At 37.3% G+C, this 18,696-nt stretch overlaps 1 protein-coding gene across 2 annotated transcripts in view; it reads right to left on the bottom strand.

The window, feature by feature from the left end:
* Positions 1 to 1,097: 1,097 nt before the first annotated feature.
* The window catches only part of kcnq5b (potassium voltage-gated channel, KQT-like subfamily, member 5b), a 104,025-nt gene continuing 86,426 nt past the window's right edge, over positions 1,098 to 18,696 (bottom strand). The window contains exons 5-14 of one of the 2 annotated variants that reach the window (XM_046837230.1): positions 17,962 to 18,087; positions 16,010 to 16,120; positions 15,825 to 15,920; positions 13,493 to 13,587; positions 11,929 to 11,955; positions 9,087 to 9,307; positions 6,180 to 6,288; positions 4,228 to 4,359; positions 3,829 to 3,955; positions 1,098 to 2,526 (exon numbers count right to left, since the gene is read on the bottom strand). In XM_046837230.1, the coding sequence (XP_046693186.1) occupies positions 1,483 to 2,526; positions 3,829 to 3,955; positions 4,228 to 4,359; positions 6,180 to 6,288; positions 9,087 to 9,307; positions 11,929 to 11,955; positions 13,493 to 13,587; positions 15,825 to 15,920; positions 16,010 to 16,120; positions 17,962 to 18,087 (2,088 nt within the window). In that variant the 3' untranslated portion in view covers positions 1,098 to 1,482. Of the gene's footprint in view, positions 2,527 to 3,828; positions 3,956 to 4,227; positions 4,360 to 6,179; positions 6,289 to 9,086; positions 9,308 to 11,928; positions 11,956 to 13,492; positions 13,588 to 13,829; positions 13,919 to 15,824; positions 15,921 to 16,009; positions 16,121 to 17,961; positions 18,088 to 18,696 lie in introns of both variants that reach the window. The other variant, XM_046837231.1, reaches the window with a different exon arrangement.

Genomic DNA, 18,696 nt, shown 5'->3' with positions numbered 1-18,696 from the left:
GCAGCCAAATAAGTACTAAACAATAAATAGTAATAAATACTGATGCTAAAGATATATGAATAAATACTAACAGTACCATCTGTTTCGAATAGATTAACGTGCACAGCATAAATCTACACTGCTTTAAAAGCAGGTTCTGAGATTGCGTTCTGTCTGTGTACGCTGCATTCTTAGGGACTGCTGCAGGACTGTACCATTTAAAAAATGTTTGAATAGCCAACAGCTTCATCATTCTACCTCACTTGGAGCATTTATGTTGTTATTGTTTTTCCATTGACACGCTAGGATTTTATTTCTCAATGTGGAATCAAGAAATAAAAATAAATCATGCGTGCACACAAACACATACACAAAAACAAACTAAAAAACAAACAAACAAACAAACAAACAAACAAACAAAAAACCCTAAAGTGTAAAGTCTTGGCTTTTTATCCAACAAACAGAATCATAGGTGCCTCATAATGAGAAACCTATGAGTAATAAGTTCGCATTTCTGCTTTATTCAATGCCTCTACTTTTGTAATTTTTTTTCTTTTCATCACACATGAATATCCCAAAAAATCCCTGTATCGATCAAATAGAGGTTTTAAACCTGGCTTGTGTAATCTCATGCTTGATAGCCTTCATCTCCCTGACATTACCTCTAGAGCTGCCCCCACTCACAACTCTCCCTTTTGACGTCATTATATATCTGAAAAGAAAAAAAAACTTTAGCATTTCCTAATACAAGCACATAAAATTGTCAAGCCAACTTGTTCGTAAACCTTCCTTAATTTATGTGGTTCGGACTTGCAACATCATTAATACTTTCTTTGCTTTTTTATTGGTGGTATGCAAATTCTCAGTTATGGCACTTTTACCTATGTGGTTTGTTTTAGGCAAGTGTGAACATAGCAATCGCACTTAGGTGTGGACCAAAATGGCCAGTCTGAAACCAAGTGAGTGAATACTGAAGCAATTAGATTGACTTGAGAACACAATTCAACCCTGATTCGACCCATTCTCATGAAATAGTCCATTCATAAAAGATACATTTCCGATCCAACCTATCTCGACATTTTTTTTGTTTTGACACACGAAATAAAAGATGACCCAAATGAAAATGAACAAAGTTTTACTTTTTTGTTCTGCACTAAAAAACAATGGTATATGTGAAAAAGCGCCATTTCATTATATTGCAATTTCCCTTGTTAGGCTCACCCTAACAGTGCTTTAGAAATAGCACACTGCATGCAATGAAATGTTCTCATGTAGGTTCACTTTGTGATTTTTTTTTCTTCACAAATAAACCAGTATATAACAATAATATATAAAATTAGCTCATAAAAGAAAAAAAATTTGAATAAAACAATACACCATACTCTTCTTGCCTCCCCAACGTCCCAGTTCCAGCTTCTAAAATAAAATACTTAAAAGTAAGACATAGCCTTCAAGCAAGTTTCATGCCCTTGAAGAAGAATAAGAGTTCATCATGTACATGACTTATTGTTTTAACCAAACATGTGGCAATATGAAAGGCTTTGTACCACCCAATTTGGGTGCCAGGCCAAGGCCATCCCTTGTTGCACTCTCTGTCCTCAAAAGTTCAGAGGAGAAGTTGGAATTTGCAGTAGGCTGTGGCATGAAGCCAAAGCCTGGGGACCGAGTCTGAACTGAGTTCTCCAGGTCTCCATCTGCAATAAAAAGATCGGCCTCTGGCCAGCCACCTCCTCCCACCTCGCTCTCTGCAGCCAAGGAGTCCTGACTGCTGCTGGCTGAGAGGCTGTGGTGCCCATCAACCTCTGGTATACCAATGAGATCCTGAACAGAAAAGGATTTTCCCACAGCCTGGTCACCTCCCTCTGGCACCGAGGAGGATGAGAGCTCCACCAGAGGATCCATCTCCATGCCCATCTCTGGGCTCATATGTCTCCTCCAGGAAGCGTCCTCTTTGGTGTTGGGCCGATTTCTAATGCTCGGTGCCAAGTCCTGCTGGGACCTGTTTGAATAAGATGGGGGAAACTGATCAGAAAAACTAGACTGAGACTGTGTTGATCCCTTGTTCAGTTGGCCTGACTGAGGTGGCAACAGGGGCAGCTGAAACCTGGCAGTCGCTGAAGGGGGTGGAGGAGGGCTGGCCAGTCTGGGAAAATGCACCCCACCATGGTGAATATTGTTTGCCATGAATACAGGTGGGCAGTCTGCAGTGGGTGTAGCAAGAGGCTGAAGAGGAGATGGGCTAAATGGTGAGGCAGAACTGGGTTTGTCGTCTCCAGAAGGTGACCCTGATGAGTTGTTCAAGTTAAAGTTGAACTCATTGGGCGCCAAGATGAGATGGAATCCCCGGGGGAAGTTAGAATTATTCATTTGGCTGAATTGTGAGGGAGAGGAGAGATCTTTAGAAAAGACCGGGCTTGGGTAGTCTGTTGTTTGTGCCAGCTCAAAAAGGGGCAGAGAAGACAGGCTGAGAGCTGACGAAGTACCTTTTTGCAAAACCTGCCGGTAGACGTCAAGCAATGAATCCAACTTGGATTCAATAGATTGTACCTAAACAGGGGACATGGAAAAACGTAAGCATTAAATGACAAAAATTATTAATAAAATACAATAAAATTTAGTTGTAGTGAAATGTAACACCCCGTATTGTACCTTTAGTTTACTCCCTGTAGTCATTCTATGTTATTTTGGCTAATCTTTCTCATCTATCACATTTAAAATTTTCGTATAGTAGCTTCAGTCAAACATAGAAACTACAGACAAGGTAAACTTCAGATATTTTATCGAAATCACAAATATTAAAATTGTAAACCACTTTTTTAAGAGATCCATAATGTTCATGCACCACCAGTTATTTTTTTGTTTAATACAGAGTTACTGTTTGACAGTTCTGCATGTCAGCATCAGCAAAAATCCAAAACCATAGTTTTTCCAGGTGCGCTGGAGCAGCTGAGAATGTCTGCTGTTATTGTACAATACAAGAGCGGCCTCTAGAGGCGAATCACTGACACCACGTGCTGACACCACATGCTTGTTTTAAGACGAGACAGGATGCTGTACCTCAATCATGTTAATTCATAGTGCATTAACGAAAAATTAATAGATAAAATTTAAATATTAGTAAATGTTAGCAAATTAACAAACAATAAACAAAACTGCAGTTATTACTTCAGTTAATGTTACAAATGGAATCCTACTTTAAAGCATTACCATTTCACAACACATAAGTCACGCTTAAGATCACAATCTTTGAATGTCGTCATAAACTCCAGAGCATTAAAATTACATTTATATAATTTTTTTTTATTTTTGTAATGAAAGTTCACCTATTTTAAATGCAGTATTTTTGTTTTGTTTTTTTATCCAGTATATATATTTAAAAAACTATTGGTTGATTAATCGATTATCGGCAAGTACGATGCAAACTAGTATTAGTAGTTCCTCTGTTGTTTCCAGTTTCATCCTACTTCCCAAAACATTCGCCCATGTTGTGGCCAAAACAGGGGTGTGTGCTATTACTGGACCATCTTTGTGCTATATAACCAGCTAAAGTCACATCACCTAACAATTTATTATCTATCAGCAATGCTTTTATTCTCCCGCAACCCGCCCACACATCATTATTTTACCGCCCGCACCCCCATTCACCCATCAAATCTTGTTCTGCGCCGCACTCATTTGCATCCAGTGCAGGTCTCTACTCTATAGAACGGCATGTTTTATATTTCATCCTGTACAAATCACTTGAGCAGCAAATGTGCTTACCGCTGTGATAATGGGCTTTTATAAATCAAATATATTTGAATTTGGGTTACAACAGTACAATGTTTGCTACTAATCATACACACTCACCTGCCTCTCAACCTTACACACCCTCCCCAACATGCTGACGTCCTCCATCAGATCTCCATCAGACAGCATCTTCTCCCTCAGCTTCTTATCTACAGGCACTTGCCCCTTCCCCAAGATCTGATCAACCCTGAGACACACAGTAACATAATATATTTTTCCAGATCAGACACACAAACACAAACAAATAAACACACACACACACATGCACGCATATATATATATATATATATATATATATATATATATATATATATATATATATATATATGATCGGGGATTGACTGTATTAGCATTTTTTATTAAATCCAAAGTGATTGTAATATCTGAAATCTGAGAGTTTGTTAATCCTGTTATGTGTGTGGAGGACACACTACATTTCACTGCTATAGTGTGATTTACCTCGTCTGTAAACTTTTAATCCGGCACAACATGTCCAGGTGTCCTGCTGAGTACTGCTCGATCACGTCCTTGACGTCATATGGACGCAGCGTCTCCTTAAACTTCTTCTTTGCAACATGGAATTTCATGATCCTGTATGTATAAGATGTGAACATTATCATGTTAATGGAGATATATATTACTAGGGAACATAAATAAATAAACAAACAAATAAATAAATAAAAAAATGCAAAAATGCGGTTGTTATAACATAAAATGTCTAATCTTCATTAATTAATTAAAGAATACATGTTTGAATTATGTGAACATTATGTTCAAAGTATTCAAGTGGGATTCAAGTATGCATGTTGGCTGGTATGCTGCTGCACAAGTATGCTAGTATGCATGGAGTTCCAGCTACTACACATATGAATTCATGTTGTTTTCCATAATGGCATTATGCAAGTAGGCAAGTAAACTAAAGTGCAACTGCAAGGGGGAAAAAAAAGCTGAAAACAGACCATTGATCAGTACTTTCATATTCAAGCCACTAGGGGGCAGTAAAATGCAACAAAAAAAAAGAAAAGAAAAAAAAAAAAACCCTGAAAGACACTACTGTATTTGGCTGTTGTGAAATCTAAATAGCGAGACTATTTCTTTAATGATAAAACTAATTGCTTTAAGGAAAAAAAAAAATCGTACAGCATAACAAGAGAAATGGAAGTTTACCCAGAGAAAACCTTGAACCTTTGTTTTCCTCTTTTAACTCTAATATGGCACCAGTTCCCACCACCTCAAACACATGTACACCTCCCACACACACCCGTACAGCATCTTCCAAAGCCTCGTTTAAAGGCTAAAACAACATTTGTACACAATCCACACTTGAGCACAATTACAAAACAGCAATGACAACCAGAAGGCTGATACAGAAGCTAGCCACTGGCAGAACACTGAATTCATCATAACACTATAACATGCTCTCATTCCTGCAATACTGCCACATGAGACCTGCCTCATTTTCTCTCTTTCTTTCTGATAGTGTAGCAGTCAATAACTGTAGGCCTCTAACCTGACCCTTAAGTATACTTAGGTTTTGAGGAGTGTGAATATGCTAGTACGATTGTGTTCAAATTCTGAAGATTTCTAGTTGGCAAGTATAAAAGTATTTAAGTATACAGTACAAGTATTCATGTTAGCTGGTATACTGGTGCACAAGCATGCTAGTATGCATGCAATACCGTATACAGTATGTATATTTGCATATTTGTGTTATTTTCCACAACAGTAGTATGCAAGTAAACCAATATTCAAATGCCGAAGCATGCATGCATGAAGTATGGATAGTAAGGTGCTGGATAGTATGCTTATCCATCACATTGTCTAGTATGCTAGTACGCATGGAAAAACTCCCTGAGATGAGATAAGGAAGAAACCTTGAGAGGGACCAGACTCAAACAGCAACCCACCCTTATCTGGGTGGCACCAAATGTCCACTCATTACAGTTACATCATTGTTGAGGGGTACTGTTATGTGATGGTTCTTAAATGCAAGACTGTTCATGCAAATTGCAGTCCTAAATTGGAATAGGATGTTTATATTACTTACAATGCAAATACCAGTGTTCTTATACACTCGCATGCTGGTTGGATAACGTTCTGTGGCTCAAGTAAGCAAGTACACTTGTATGAAATTGTCGTAGTGGTTAGCATGCTAGTGTTCGAATGTGCAAGTATGCATTCAACTGTACTATAATCCCTGTAGTCTTGTAATCTAGTGTGCAAGTGTGCAAGCATGCACATGTGAGTGAAGGTTGTCCAGTGCTTAGTCACCAGAAAGTTTAAACACCCCCCCACTACAGCATTCTTGTGTCGTTAGTCCCCCATTGCTCTACTTGATGTTTACTTTTTAACAGTGATTTAACTGAAAGTGGTGTAAGACTGTAACAGCATGAGGGTGTGTTGAGGTGTACCGGACTGCTCGGATGACGGACTTCACTGCCGGTGACAAGTCCTCAGCGGACATCTCACAGTGGCAGCCTTTTTCATCTACGCCCTCCTCTGGTGCTATATTAGCTTCACCTGCTCCAACACACACACACACACACACACACACACACACACACACACACACAAGCACACACGTCAGCTCACTCCCTCCTGCAGTCAAGTACAGTTAATCTTCCACTTAGTCATCAGTGTCAGAGAGCTCTTTTTATTGTTACATTAAAATGGAGAAAAAGAAAACAAAAAGAAAGAAGAAATTCTATTAGACTATAAATATATTCAGCACAAAAGAGTCACAAAAAAAGTAAATGAATAAAAAAGAGGACAATACATCAACAAGAAAGAAACAAAGACAGAAAAGTGGAATTACAGCAAAAAAAAAAAACTATTCGTATTGTCTTCAGTACTGTTACAAGAAAAAAAGATATTCAAAGACGGCATAGTATTGCTGTATGTATGCTAATATACCGTAAACATTTGCCAGCATTTTACTAGCATACATATGCATATATGCCTGTTTCAAGTCAAGTAGCTTTATTACCATTTCAACTCTATAAAGTACTAAAAAAGAATCGTTGGCAAATAGTTGGCAATTGTATCATGATGTATCGTTTGTAACACATTTTCATTGGTAAAAACTGATTTATTTATATATAATCATTAGTAGACGTGCTGTAGTTTTATTATTGAAAAGGTGACTAATAATTTGTGACCAATATTTTATATGTAGATAGATTTCTCTTTGAAACTGTTTCTCAAGCACGTTGTCTCAACACCACTTTCGAATATGACGCTACGGAGATTGAGGCGTGTCCTGAGAGTCACATAGAATACAGATTAACATGGAAGAGGTAGAGCTGCATCTTCTTGGATTCAGAAGAGAAAAAGAACTAGTTTAATTTAATCTTTTTCATACATTTTTTTTTTTGCACTACAAAGGCCTGTTAGTGAAAGGGCTATGCATTAGAAGTCAGAAGGCACTTAGATAAATTAATGATTTGCTGAACCAAAGAAATAAAAGTTAACTATCTGTACCATATTGAATTGCAGAGCATCATATTTTTTCTATTGTATTAAATCGTTGAATCGAATCAAAATCGCATCGCATCACATCGGTAGCTGCTTCATATGAATCTTTATTGTATCGTGTCATAGGCTATGCATCGAGATGCGAATCGCATCGGCCTCAGTTATGGAGATGCACATCCCTAGTGTTCATGTTGTAGTAGTCATATTTGATATTGTGCTAGTGTTCAATCAGGAAAGTATGCTTGCAAATGTTCCAGCTTGTAGTATTTTATAGATGGTAGCATGTTGTTCAGGCATGCAAACAGGCATTCATACTAGCACACGAGTACATGAACATTTGCTAGTATGCTTGTGTATGCATGTTTGCTAGCATGTTACTGTTAAAGCATGTAAGTATGCCAGTTGTTCAGAATGCACTTTGAGCCATTTCTATTAGCTTTTTAAAAAAGTTCTGAACCGAATTCTTGACAAAAAAAACCAACAAAAAAAAAAACGCTGGAAGAGGTCAGAGCTGAGAATACATGTGCGTGGGTATATGCGAGTACAGTTTGCATGTTTGGATGTCTGATGAAACCACTGTATTCCCAGAGACCCAGAGAGGAGACAGGATCTGCAGTGTCAGCCCACAGAGAAAGGGATGAAGAAGGGATGGAGAAAAAAATAAAGGGCGAGAACAGATCCTGTCTCAGCAGGAGATTTCTGGGGAACCATCTGTCCCTGATGACATATTGCTCGAAAAAAAACAAAAAACATTATCCATCGTTTGTGTCAGGTGTTCACATGGTGCTTTACTAATGATAGTAAAACTTATAATATATAAAACTTCTCCTGTGATTAAACTATTCTAATCAAAGTGAGCAAAAAAAATCTAGAAAAGAAGTTCATCCAAAATGTTTGTGTTATTCTTTAAATAAACGACTGATGTAAAGAAAAACTATAAAATGAAGCATTGTGTTCAAATCATAGTGACCGCAATTACAGCTTCATAGTGCAGTTGAATAAATCCTGCAATCGGATTGAGCAGAAAGTGTTTGTTACATAATCAATATTTTAATTAATTACACGTGGCTGTTTGAGTTTCTTTTTCTTTCGGCTTCTCCCATCAGGGTGGAGGTTTGAGTTTAAATACTGTAATGAAAAACTGAGTGTGCATGCTTGCTAGTATGCTAGTTTTAAATATGTAAATATTTTTTTCCCCTAGCTTCCTGCTAGATATTAACATTTATGGCATTTGGCAGACAAATTTACCCAGAGTAACTAACATTTATCTCATTTATACAAGTGAGCAGATAAGGGCCTTGCTCAAGGGCCCAGCACAGGCAGCTTGGTATACAGTGGAACCTCGGAGCTCGCGGCCTCAGCGCTCGCGAACTCGCATGCTTGTGACTTTCATTCCGACCGGCAACTCTCATTCAGATCGGCTCGTGAGCAACCGCGAGCTGCTCAAATATATATATATATATATATATATATACACACACACAGTATATTCAATATATAATAAAAGTACATTTTAAAAATACTATATCTACTAATGTTTAAGCAGGCAATGTTATTACGCGACTATGCATCATTTTTAAGTAGACAATTAAACTTTCTTAAATTTCTGACAGAAAATCTCATTACAAGAGTTTTTTTTAAAATATTTTTTGTTGTAGAACAAAAAGGGGTTAGATTAATATTTTTTGCAGAAACACTGTCCTGTATTTGATAAAAAAAATGCACATTTTTTAAATTCTATTGACGTATTTTGAGGAACCATTACGGTAAATCAGCCTGCATTTTTATACATTTTCGTGTTTTTCTGACAATTTGACAAGTTTGATATCACCATGAGGTCTTACCATCGTTGGTGGAGCGGGACTGGCTCTTAAGGCGTAGAGAGGGTCGAAAGCGAGTGCGGTCATTGAAGCTCCAGCTCTTCTGCACTTTCACCGGACTGGATCCGTCGGCACTGATCTCAGCACCTGGGGAACGCCGGTCTGTGACAGATGTCTGTCTGCTCTTGATGGTCTGACCGCGAGGACTGGCCATCCTTACGCGGTCTTTAAAGCTCAGCTTCTGACTAATAGGCAAAAGAAGGAGAAATATCAAGAGCAAGAACGTGAGAGCGCTCCACAGAATTTAAGATGCTGTAATAAAACACTGTTAGAAGGCGTGTTGCTTGCAAGCTGCACACAATCTCATTCACTGACACTTCGTTCTATTAGTTTCTGTCTTGGCAATACACATCCTCTCTTATCCCATGCCACCAGAGGCCATTTTCTTTTATAACCAAGTGCACAATTTATGTGATTCTGACAGAAAGGTGTTTGCATATTGCATGTTCTTGCTCAAGGTTCAGCTCTAATTTACACCAGTTTCCAGAAATTCTACACATAATATTTTATAGTATTTTTGGAACTATTTTCTGACCAAGCTTAAGCTGAAAAACCACGTGCAGCAACCTTTATAGCTATGCATTTTTATAGTTTATTGTATAACTCGATTTGTTAGTGTTTTATAGTAAACCTTCTACTCCAACGTTTATGGTACTGTATGTTTGCTTCCCCAACAATAACCACAGTTTTTATATGACTCAACTCATGAAAAATAACCACCAGTTGAAGTTACAAACTTTAATTTCAACAGTAATAAACAACTTTCCTACAAAGTCATTTGTATAAAATTCAACTTGGAACTGTTACTAGGAAAGCCTACAAATGCTGCTTGGGTATGAAGAAAAGAGCAAAATAATTGTATTTCAGTAGGCACAGCAAAAATCTTATTAGTAATAATATTGCTTAAATAGAATGCAAAAAAGTCCACTATATTAACTAAGACATGAGAAGTTATCACTTTAAGCATGAGCATGCACTGTCTGTGTGAATTTTCATTTGCAAGCAAGGTTCTTTGAAAGTAATCTGTTTGCAGCAGCGGTTCGTGACCATAATTTTGATGGGGGAATATATAACAGCATAGACTTTCACACCGTTAACTGAAAGGACTATCACACCTAACTTGTGCTACTACCTGTACATTTTTAAAACTACATAACAGGAACTGTACACCAATTTTCAATGACAGAACCCAGAGACATACTGTGACCAAGAAGCCAGAACCCCAGCACAAATGAATGCTTTGTAAAAACATCCTCACACAATACAGTGTCCTTAGTTGATCAAATCTGACATGCTGTAACCCTGCCACCTTATGCTTTCACTTGTAAACAAATTTCAGATGTGAATGTTTTTCGATCACAGTTTTACTGTAATGAAAGTAGAATTTAATACAATTTTCATTTTATAACTAATTGTTGTATATTGATTAAACTTGTTAACCACATCAGTGAAAAGAATGAATGATTTAGCCCAAAAAGACACCAGTATTTATTTTGCATTTACATTTTTTTCAGTTGTGGTGTCAGTGCAGGTGTGTTACTCTTTGCAATTGATCACAGTGTGCAAGATGTAACATTAATTGTTCTGTCTGCTGCCTTTCCTCCACTCACATTCATAGAGTGAACATGGGGCAGCATGATTTTTTCCCCCAGTGGACCTTTGCTAATATTAACTCCCAAGCTATATGATTCAAACACACTGCCCTGTGACTTTACATCATCAAATCAGTGGAACATGGAATTTAAAATGTATCAACTTTGTAAAGATTAAACATTTGTTAAATGGATCATTTATATGGTTAAGCTCTATCCCACCTGCCACTATGGATGAGCCACTACTGCAAATGATACTACTAGACTGTGGAGATAAGCACACTGCAGACAGATATCACTTCCACTCTGACTGAATCGAACGAACAAAACTAAATTTCCCAATGTTCCCAGTTGTCCATGCATTTAAGTTTCAAAGTCAGTCTAGCATTCCGGAAGGGATCAGAGCACGATGCATGGCACATATACCTCCTTGAACTCAGTTTCCTGCGAAGTCCACGCTTATCACTAAGACCCTTACTAGGATCAAGGGAGAGATACAGGTACAATGTTGTTAGATTGATTGCTTTCTCTTGGTGGATGACTGATTTGTATCTCACATGGTCTTCGGTATGTAGCCGTTCCTAGTTTCCACTAGAACAACGTATGGAAAAGTTTATAATGAGCAGTGAGTCAGAAGGCAGGTGACTTGAGATTCATTTGGAAGCAATGAATGCTTCAGAAAACCACATTAATCGGAAGAAGGGGCCTCGTTTTCGCACCTCATTTACATCTTTTGTATGGTGATTTGGTGATCATTTCCCATTCTGGATAAATTATTTAATTTAGCTTGGTTTGGCAATTTTTTTCCCCCCATTCGGCCAAAGGCCATTATTCTCTCTCCTTAGAAACCGTGCACTAATTATGATGGAAAATCATGCAGCTGGCTGTAGGATGCCAATTTCAGCTATTTGACAGCAGCAGCCATTATTTTCTCTCTTTACCTCGAAACGATGTCCCCTGATGGACCATATTTCACAGATATGTGACAAACGTGCGTGCGCACACACACATTTAGCTTTAGAACACATCTGTATGATTGTAAGATAATTAGAGATTGGAAGTGAGATTTTTTAGTATCCTCTTATTTCTTTTAATTATCATTTCGCCTACTCTGCAACACGTATGAAACTTATGGACTCAATTGTACAAGACCTGCTTTTTTGTTTACATTATCGAGTACAGACTAATGAAATTTCAAGAAAAAACATACTAACTTTGTCGATGTCTCCGCTTGATCCTTCCTTTAGTAGAGGTGGAAGGATACATGGGAAGAAAAAGAAGAACACATAAATACCTCATGCTACAGGTATGTATTATATTGATATGACAAAGAAATATTACATTTTAAGAGTGAACAACTGGATAAAATTGAAAGCATAAGTTTAAGCATCTGAGTTTAAAGGAAAGGCATTCAGTCATTATGGCGGACATGCACGCATTCAGTGATGCAATAGTACTGCAAGCAAAGATACAAAGCATTGTGAGATTTATACTGAATATATTTGGTGTGTAAAATAATTAACGTGCTTGAGTTTGTGGTGTAATTAGTTGCTTTCGAATTTTTCAGGCTCAAATTTGTCAAATATGACAAATTGTTTCTCGGCCACTTTCTCAAACCTGTTCCTCCTCACCCTTTCACAGCACACTTTGGTTCAAGTTTGTCTTTCCATGCTTTTTGTTGTTTCATACTGTTAAATGAGCACGGTCAATGTATTTTTTCTTCTTTTTTTTCTAGTGTTAGTGTCGTTTGTTTGCAAAATAAAATTCTGCACTTGATTTCACTTATGCTCCATTACGTGACACTCGGCAGCGGAATATTAAAGAATAACGATCTCCATTAATGCCTGTTGAACTGCTAATATAGCTCCCTATGTGCTTTTGTGCTTTAAAAAAAACAGTGAGAAATTAAGGGTAATAGAGAACAACAACCGGGATTTAAGTAATTACATATAAATAAATAAATAAATAAATAAATAAATAAATAAATAAATAAATGACAGAACTTTCCAGATACTTCAATTTAAGAATACTCGACTCCCGCATGTATTTGATTCTTTATACGGTGATACCATTTTTATAACAGAATTAAACCAGAAAAAATACTGTAGTAAAGTATACCTGTAGTCTTATTAATACCTGTATTAACAGGTTGTTGAATAATTAAAATGTAATAAAATAAAAAAAAAATCAAGATTTTTTTTTTTATTATTCAGCAACAATGAAAACATAAAATAGTTAGCGATCTATTATGTGAGAGTTTATTACCGAAATGAACAAGTCAATTTTTCAGTACTGACGTCCCCCCTTCTATACTGTATACTGCTTATGAGCACTTTAAACAGACCCTTAAACATGACTATTTTGAGAGCTGAGTAGGAACCTTTGTGTCCTGCACTGCCTATAATGTCGTACATAATTTCCTTCTCCAGCAAAAGCTTTCTCAAGAGCCACATAGCCTGGATAATACTAGTCTTAAAGACACATTTAAAGCCATTTCCATGAAGCAAGTCTTAAATCAAGGGTAATGTCCTGGAATAAAGAGTATGTGCAAGTGTGTGTGTGCATTTGTAGGTGTGTGTGCATGTGTGGGTGTACTTGAATGAAAAGGAAGGACAGACAGACAGAAGGCAACAAATCCAAAGCGAGTGAAAAAACTCACTAAAAAAAGCGAACACTAATATTCAAAGGGCATATTCCCAGAGCAAGACAGAATTAAACAAAACAGGTGAAATGTGCAACGTTAAAGAGAAAGAGCAACTGCCAGAGGTTTATACCTACTTTGTAGGACTGCAGGTATGCAACGCCTTTAAATGTGGCTTCCAGGTAGCAATGGAAACCGAGTTCTCATCAGCCGCATAGCTACGCCAAACACACTGCATGCCAAAAAAAACACAAACACACACACACACACACACACACACACACACACACACACACACATACACACACACACAAAACAAGGAGGGAAATGATAAAGAAGGAAAGACAGAAAACAGATAAAGGCCAAGAGTAGGGGAAGGGAGGGGATAAAAACAAAACAAAACATACGCATATTGATTAGTAAAGAGAATTGTTAAGGTTTTTTAGTCTGAGCAGGCATCCATACAGTACGTGCCTGAGCACAGGGATGGCGGATTCATAGTGATGCCACGTGGCCTCAAGGTACGCACGACTATCATCTGTGGAGTAGTAACGCCATGCTGCCTGATACAGGACCATGAGGAGAGATGAGGTGGTTATGATCTCTCTCTCTCTCTCTCTCTCTCTCTCTCTCACACACACACACACACACACACACACACACACACACACAAACACACACACACACACACACACACACACACACACACACACACAAACACAATCCACATGGGTTTCATATCCCTAGTTTCTATTTGTGAATAATTTTTAAAATTTTCTAGAAACTTTCTTGAATCCTGAAATGTTCACTTCCTCCTATACCTCAGCAATACATCCATGCATTATGTTCATTATAAAACGTTAATAAAAATGTTAGCTTCTGTTTTTACGGATGTCACGGCAAGTACATTCCTTTCATTACCAATGATTCTCTCTTTTCTGCTTAATAAGACAAAATGTAGCTTTGTCGGACTACCAAAAAAAAAAGAAACGCCTCTGAAAACCTCCATCCTGAAACCTTTTCACAGTTTGGGAACTAATATACATTTACGACTACGTGACCTATTACAAGAGTGCATTAATAAATGAATGTAATGTACAGCACTACTTTCATGGCTGCTGTATATATATATATATATATATATATATATATATATATATATATATATATATATATATATATATCTCTCAATGTTCACTGCTAAGGCTGAAATTATATGAAACAGACAGGAAGGCCATTTGCTGCAGCACAGCTTGCAGCTGTTTTGTTCATCTTGGTTACAATGACTAAATAGTTAATTTCAGACTTGATATTGACCTAAATTTCTAAATGGGTCAGAAGAAAAGGATCCATTGGATATTCTTTTCAAAGTGTTTACTGTTCACCTTAAAATTTATTTACAACTCAACAAATGGACGCTATACTGTAGGTTTTTCAAATGAGCCCTATGTAGTCGTGATCACATGAAGGAGTGAGAATAGAGGGAGAAAGCCACAGAATAGACTTGGCCTAAATGGAACATTGTCAATAGCAAGATGCAGTCTAGTAGGAAAAATACATATTATGTATGTTTTTATTTGTAAAGAGAATTCATTAAGAAGATAATAATATGTGATGTAGTAACAATGTACAATGTTAACGACCAGACGATCTGAAAGCACGTCTTTGTGACAATGAAAAAAGAGGATCTTCAACATCTACAGTAGTGAAATGCATGAGGAATTAAGTTTAGAGTCACAAACTACAACTACACTTGACTTGCTAGTCAAGGGGCATGAAATCGTTTTCTGATTTTTAATGACACTCAATATTAACAAAAGCTTGTGGACACCTGACCATAAGATTGTACATGCGTTTTAAACATTATATTCCACGTTAAGTCGCCATTTGCTGTTATAATAACCTCAATTCTTCTGCAAAGTTTATACCACTAGATGTTGGAGTGTGCTTGTGGAGATCTGTGCTCATTCAGCCACAAGAGTCTTAGTAAAGTCAGGTACTGATGTAGGATGAGGGGGCCTGGGGTGTTCAATAGGGTTGAGATCAGAGCTCTATAGCAGGCAAATAAATATCACTACTCCAACCCATGTAAACCATATCTTCATAGAGCTGGCTTTGTGTCCAGGGGCTTAGTTCAAGTGAAGGGAAACTGTAAGAAATCCTGTGGCTGGAAAAGTAAGGTGTCCCAATACTTTTGTCCATAGGGTGTATATTAATATAACTAATATAGCACTGTGTGCTTACACTTTGTGGACATAAGATACTGTTTGCACATGGTAATAGCATTTAACCTAAAATTAGACCAAATGACAAGAGCAAACAAAGAACTAGATAAACTGCTCCTGAGTGCACAATACTAAGTAGTCCCAAAAAATATTATTGATTCTAAAATAGTTAAAACACATGTCCTCATTGGACTTTTTAAAAATGATTACAATTGATAAAAAACAAAGCAGCTGGTTTTGCTACCTGGATGAGACAAGCTGCAGGATTCCTCCTTTTCTCAAAGTGCTTCTGTCTGTGCTGCTCCTGGACTTTAAGAGCAAAACCAGAACCCAGGATGCCCTGCAAATTTAAGATGTAATCAAATAGATATCAGACTGTGATAGGGGACTAAAATCTGAAGCATAGCAAGTTGTGGGTTTGCTTCTCACCGCAGGCAGAGCGAAGAAGGAGATGCCGAGCAGCGCAAAGCAGGAGGACAGCAGGCGGCCCGTCCATGTCTTAGGAGTCTTATCTCCATAGCCAATGGTGGTCAGAGTTATCTATATGACACAAGAGGACAGATAACAGGAAACTCATTTCATTCATACTGACAGCGTTGGTATTATATAAGCTGGTTAGCAAGGTGTTATAATTGCAATATTCAAATTCCTATTACTGTCTGCTCATTAATCCATTTCTGCTGCTTGGTCACATGTTTTCTCATGACCCCTTTCCTGGTCTCTGTCTCTCAATCTGTGATTTTCTACCTGTCTCAACATGAAAATTATTCCTATCGATCCTGAGGCTTTCCCCTCAGTGTACTGTGCAACCTATTGATCCTTTTCAGTCTTTTTCCCATCATGAGCTTAAGATGAATAAAAAAGGTGTCATTTTAGTTCATCATATGGTTTAAAAAAAAAAAAAAGCCACAGCCAGAAAACATATGTCAAAAGAGACTCATTTCACAAACAAGAATGGAAAGGGATAGAGACAGAGGACATGTCACTGTATCATAAAAAAAGATTTGGCAGAAACCTTTATATAATATAAGATATAATACAACCTAAATGAGTCTAGCAGAAGGCATGGTGCTTCCTGGCAGTTGCATTTGTTAGAGTTGTCTAAATTGTCCCTGGACTACTTTTTCCCATTAGCCACTGGTCACTGGTTCTTGTCACATGACTGTTGGCAGCCATGTCACATTTTCTGCTAATCATCATTAACATTTAAGCACCTCACTCATGGTCTAGTGTTTGTCTTCTTTGGTCGTTGTTGTCAGGGGTGTCATCGTGTTTCTATGCCTCATTGATTTGTGTTTAGTTTCCATATGTTTGTAGGATGCACTGGAAATAAACAACAAAGTGTGCACTTGTTTCCTTCATTATATGACTCCCTTCTGGTCAGTAGACTTAATCAGTTAGTAGCAAACCTCAAATAGATTTTCAACACTTCTAAAAATCATGCAGTATTCAGAACCGTATATTGGGTAAAGAATGGGAACGTGTGTGGTGGTGTTGGTCATATGGTGGAAAATTAGATGGTCAGATAAGTTTAACAAACAACCCACTGTGCCTATTAAAGCCCAGTGAAGTTGCAACAATATGGAATCCTTGGAGAAGAGAGGTTTAGGGTCTTGCTCATGACGGTCACATCTAGGCAGTGTTGGGGCCAAAAACCCTGGCCTTCTGATCAGACCCTTAACTGTTGAGCTACCTCAACCAACTCTGATCCACCAGTGATTTTCTATTCTTTTACACCTAGTAATTTGTTTGCTGAATCCAAATCAGAGTAACGGTGATTCTTTCAGTGTGTTTGCTATGTAGTTTGGTTATTAAGGACAAAAAGTTTGACAAAAAAATACAAATTGGCTGGGAAGTGAAAGAAGTGTGTAGAATTTACACCTCAAAAATTGAATTTCATTGATTAGAAATAGCAGCACTGGAAAAAAGTAAACCAGTCTTTGCCATGTGCACTGAATATGCCCTTAGATTTAATATATTTTAAGATTCTCTTTTCCAACGATCAAACACATCTACAGCTCTGCTTTTTTTTTTCTTGTTCGCTTTTTAACCTTTTGGTTCATATTTGATTTACATCCTGTAGATCAATTCGATTCAATCCAATTAAAGTCTCTTTAATTGGTATAACACTTTCAACAATAAATATTGTGTGAAGTTTTACGTTTTATCACTAATGAGTGAGCCAGTGGCAATGATAGAAAGAAAAAAACTCCCTGAGCTGATATGAGGAAAGAATCTTGAAAGGAACCAGTTTGCCACTAAACCAAAGACTACATCGCTCAATTTCAGGAGTCTTCATAGGTTCATAGTTGAGAAAGATTTTTGTGTCCTCAAAACAACCATAGTGAGGAGGAAAACACCAAGGGTCGCAATAAACTTACCGTGCCCCACCAGAGTGCATCAGCGTACGTAGAAAACTCCCTATTAATGTCCTTCTCCACAAGGTAGACGAGGAAGGAGGCAAAGATGAGCACCAGAAAGCCAATGTACCAAGCAGTCACAAGCTCCTAGAAAGCAGTACAAGAGAGTTTAATAGTGAAATACTTTACAATTGTTACAAACTCATTACTATTTCAACAGTTGTACCTTCAGTTTAATCCACATCATATTTAGTTTAATGTCAAGTTCACTAGACCTAAAAAAATCATTTTGGCAGATCAATAACTCAAAAGTCATGTTGAATATGTTTGTTTATTGGTATTTGTGAATGCAGTGTACATTCAGAACGCACAAAAACATTGACCTACAAATCAGATAAACACGCAACAATTCTTTAACAATAAAGTTGTATTCACTCCCCTCAAACTTTTCCTACATATTTTAATGGAAGTGACTGAGATTTCATGAAAACAATGTACATGAAAAAAAGTCATTGTTTTTCTTCCTGTGGTTTTTTTACTAAACCAATTTTGTAAGAGACATGATTACAGCAAACTTTAGCTTGCTAAAGCTGGATTGCATCACTAGCAAATTGTGTCAGTAACAGATTATTGCTATATTTTGGCTTTTTTGGAATAACAGACAGCAGCTAGTTTTATTTTCTTTCCTGATTTATTATTCAAACTGCAGGTTCTAAATGAATTAGACATTTAAACCTATATGTCTACAAAAAACAC

This window comes from Silurus meridionalis, chromosome 24 (assembly GCF_014805685.1).
Source record: "Silurus meridionalis isolate SWU-2019-XX chromosome 24, ASM1480568v1, whole genome shotgun sequence".
Lineage (NCBI taxonomy): Eukaryota > Metazoa > Chordata > Actinopteri > Siluriformes > Siluridae > Silurus > Silurus meridionalis.
This window is presented reverse-complemented; position numbering and strand designations above follow the sequence as displayed.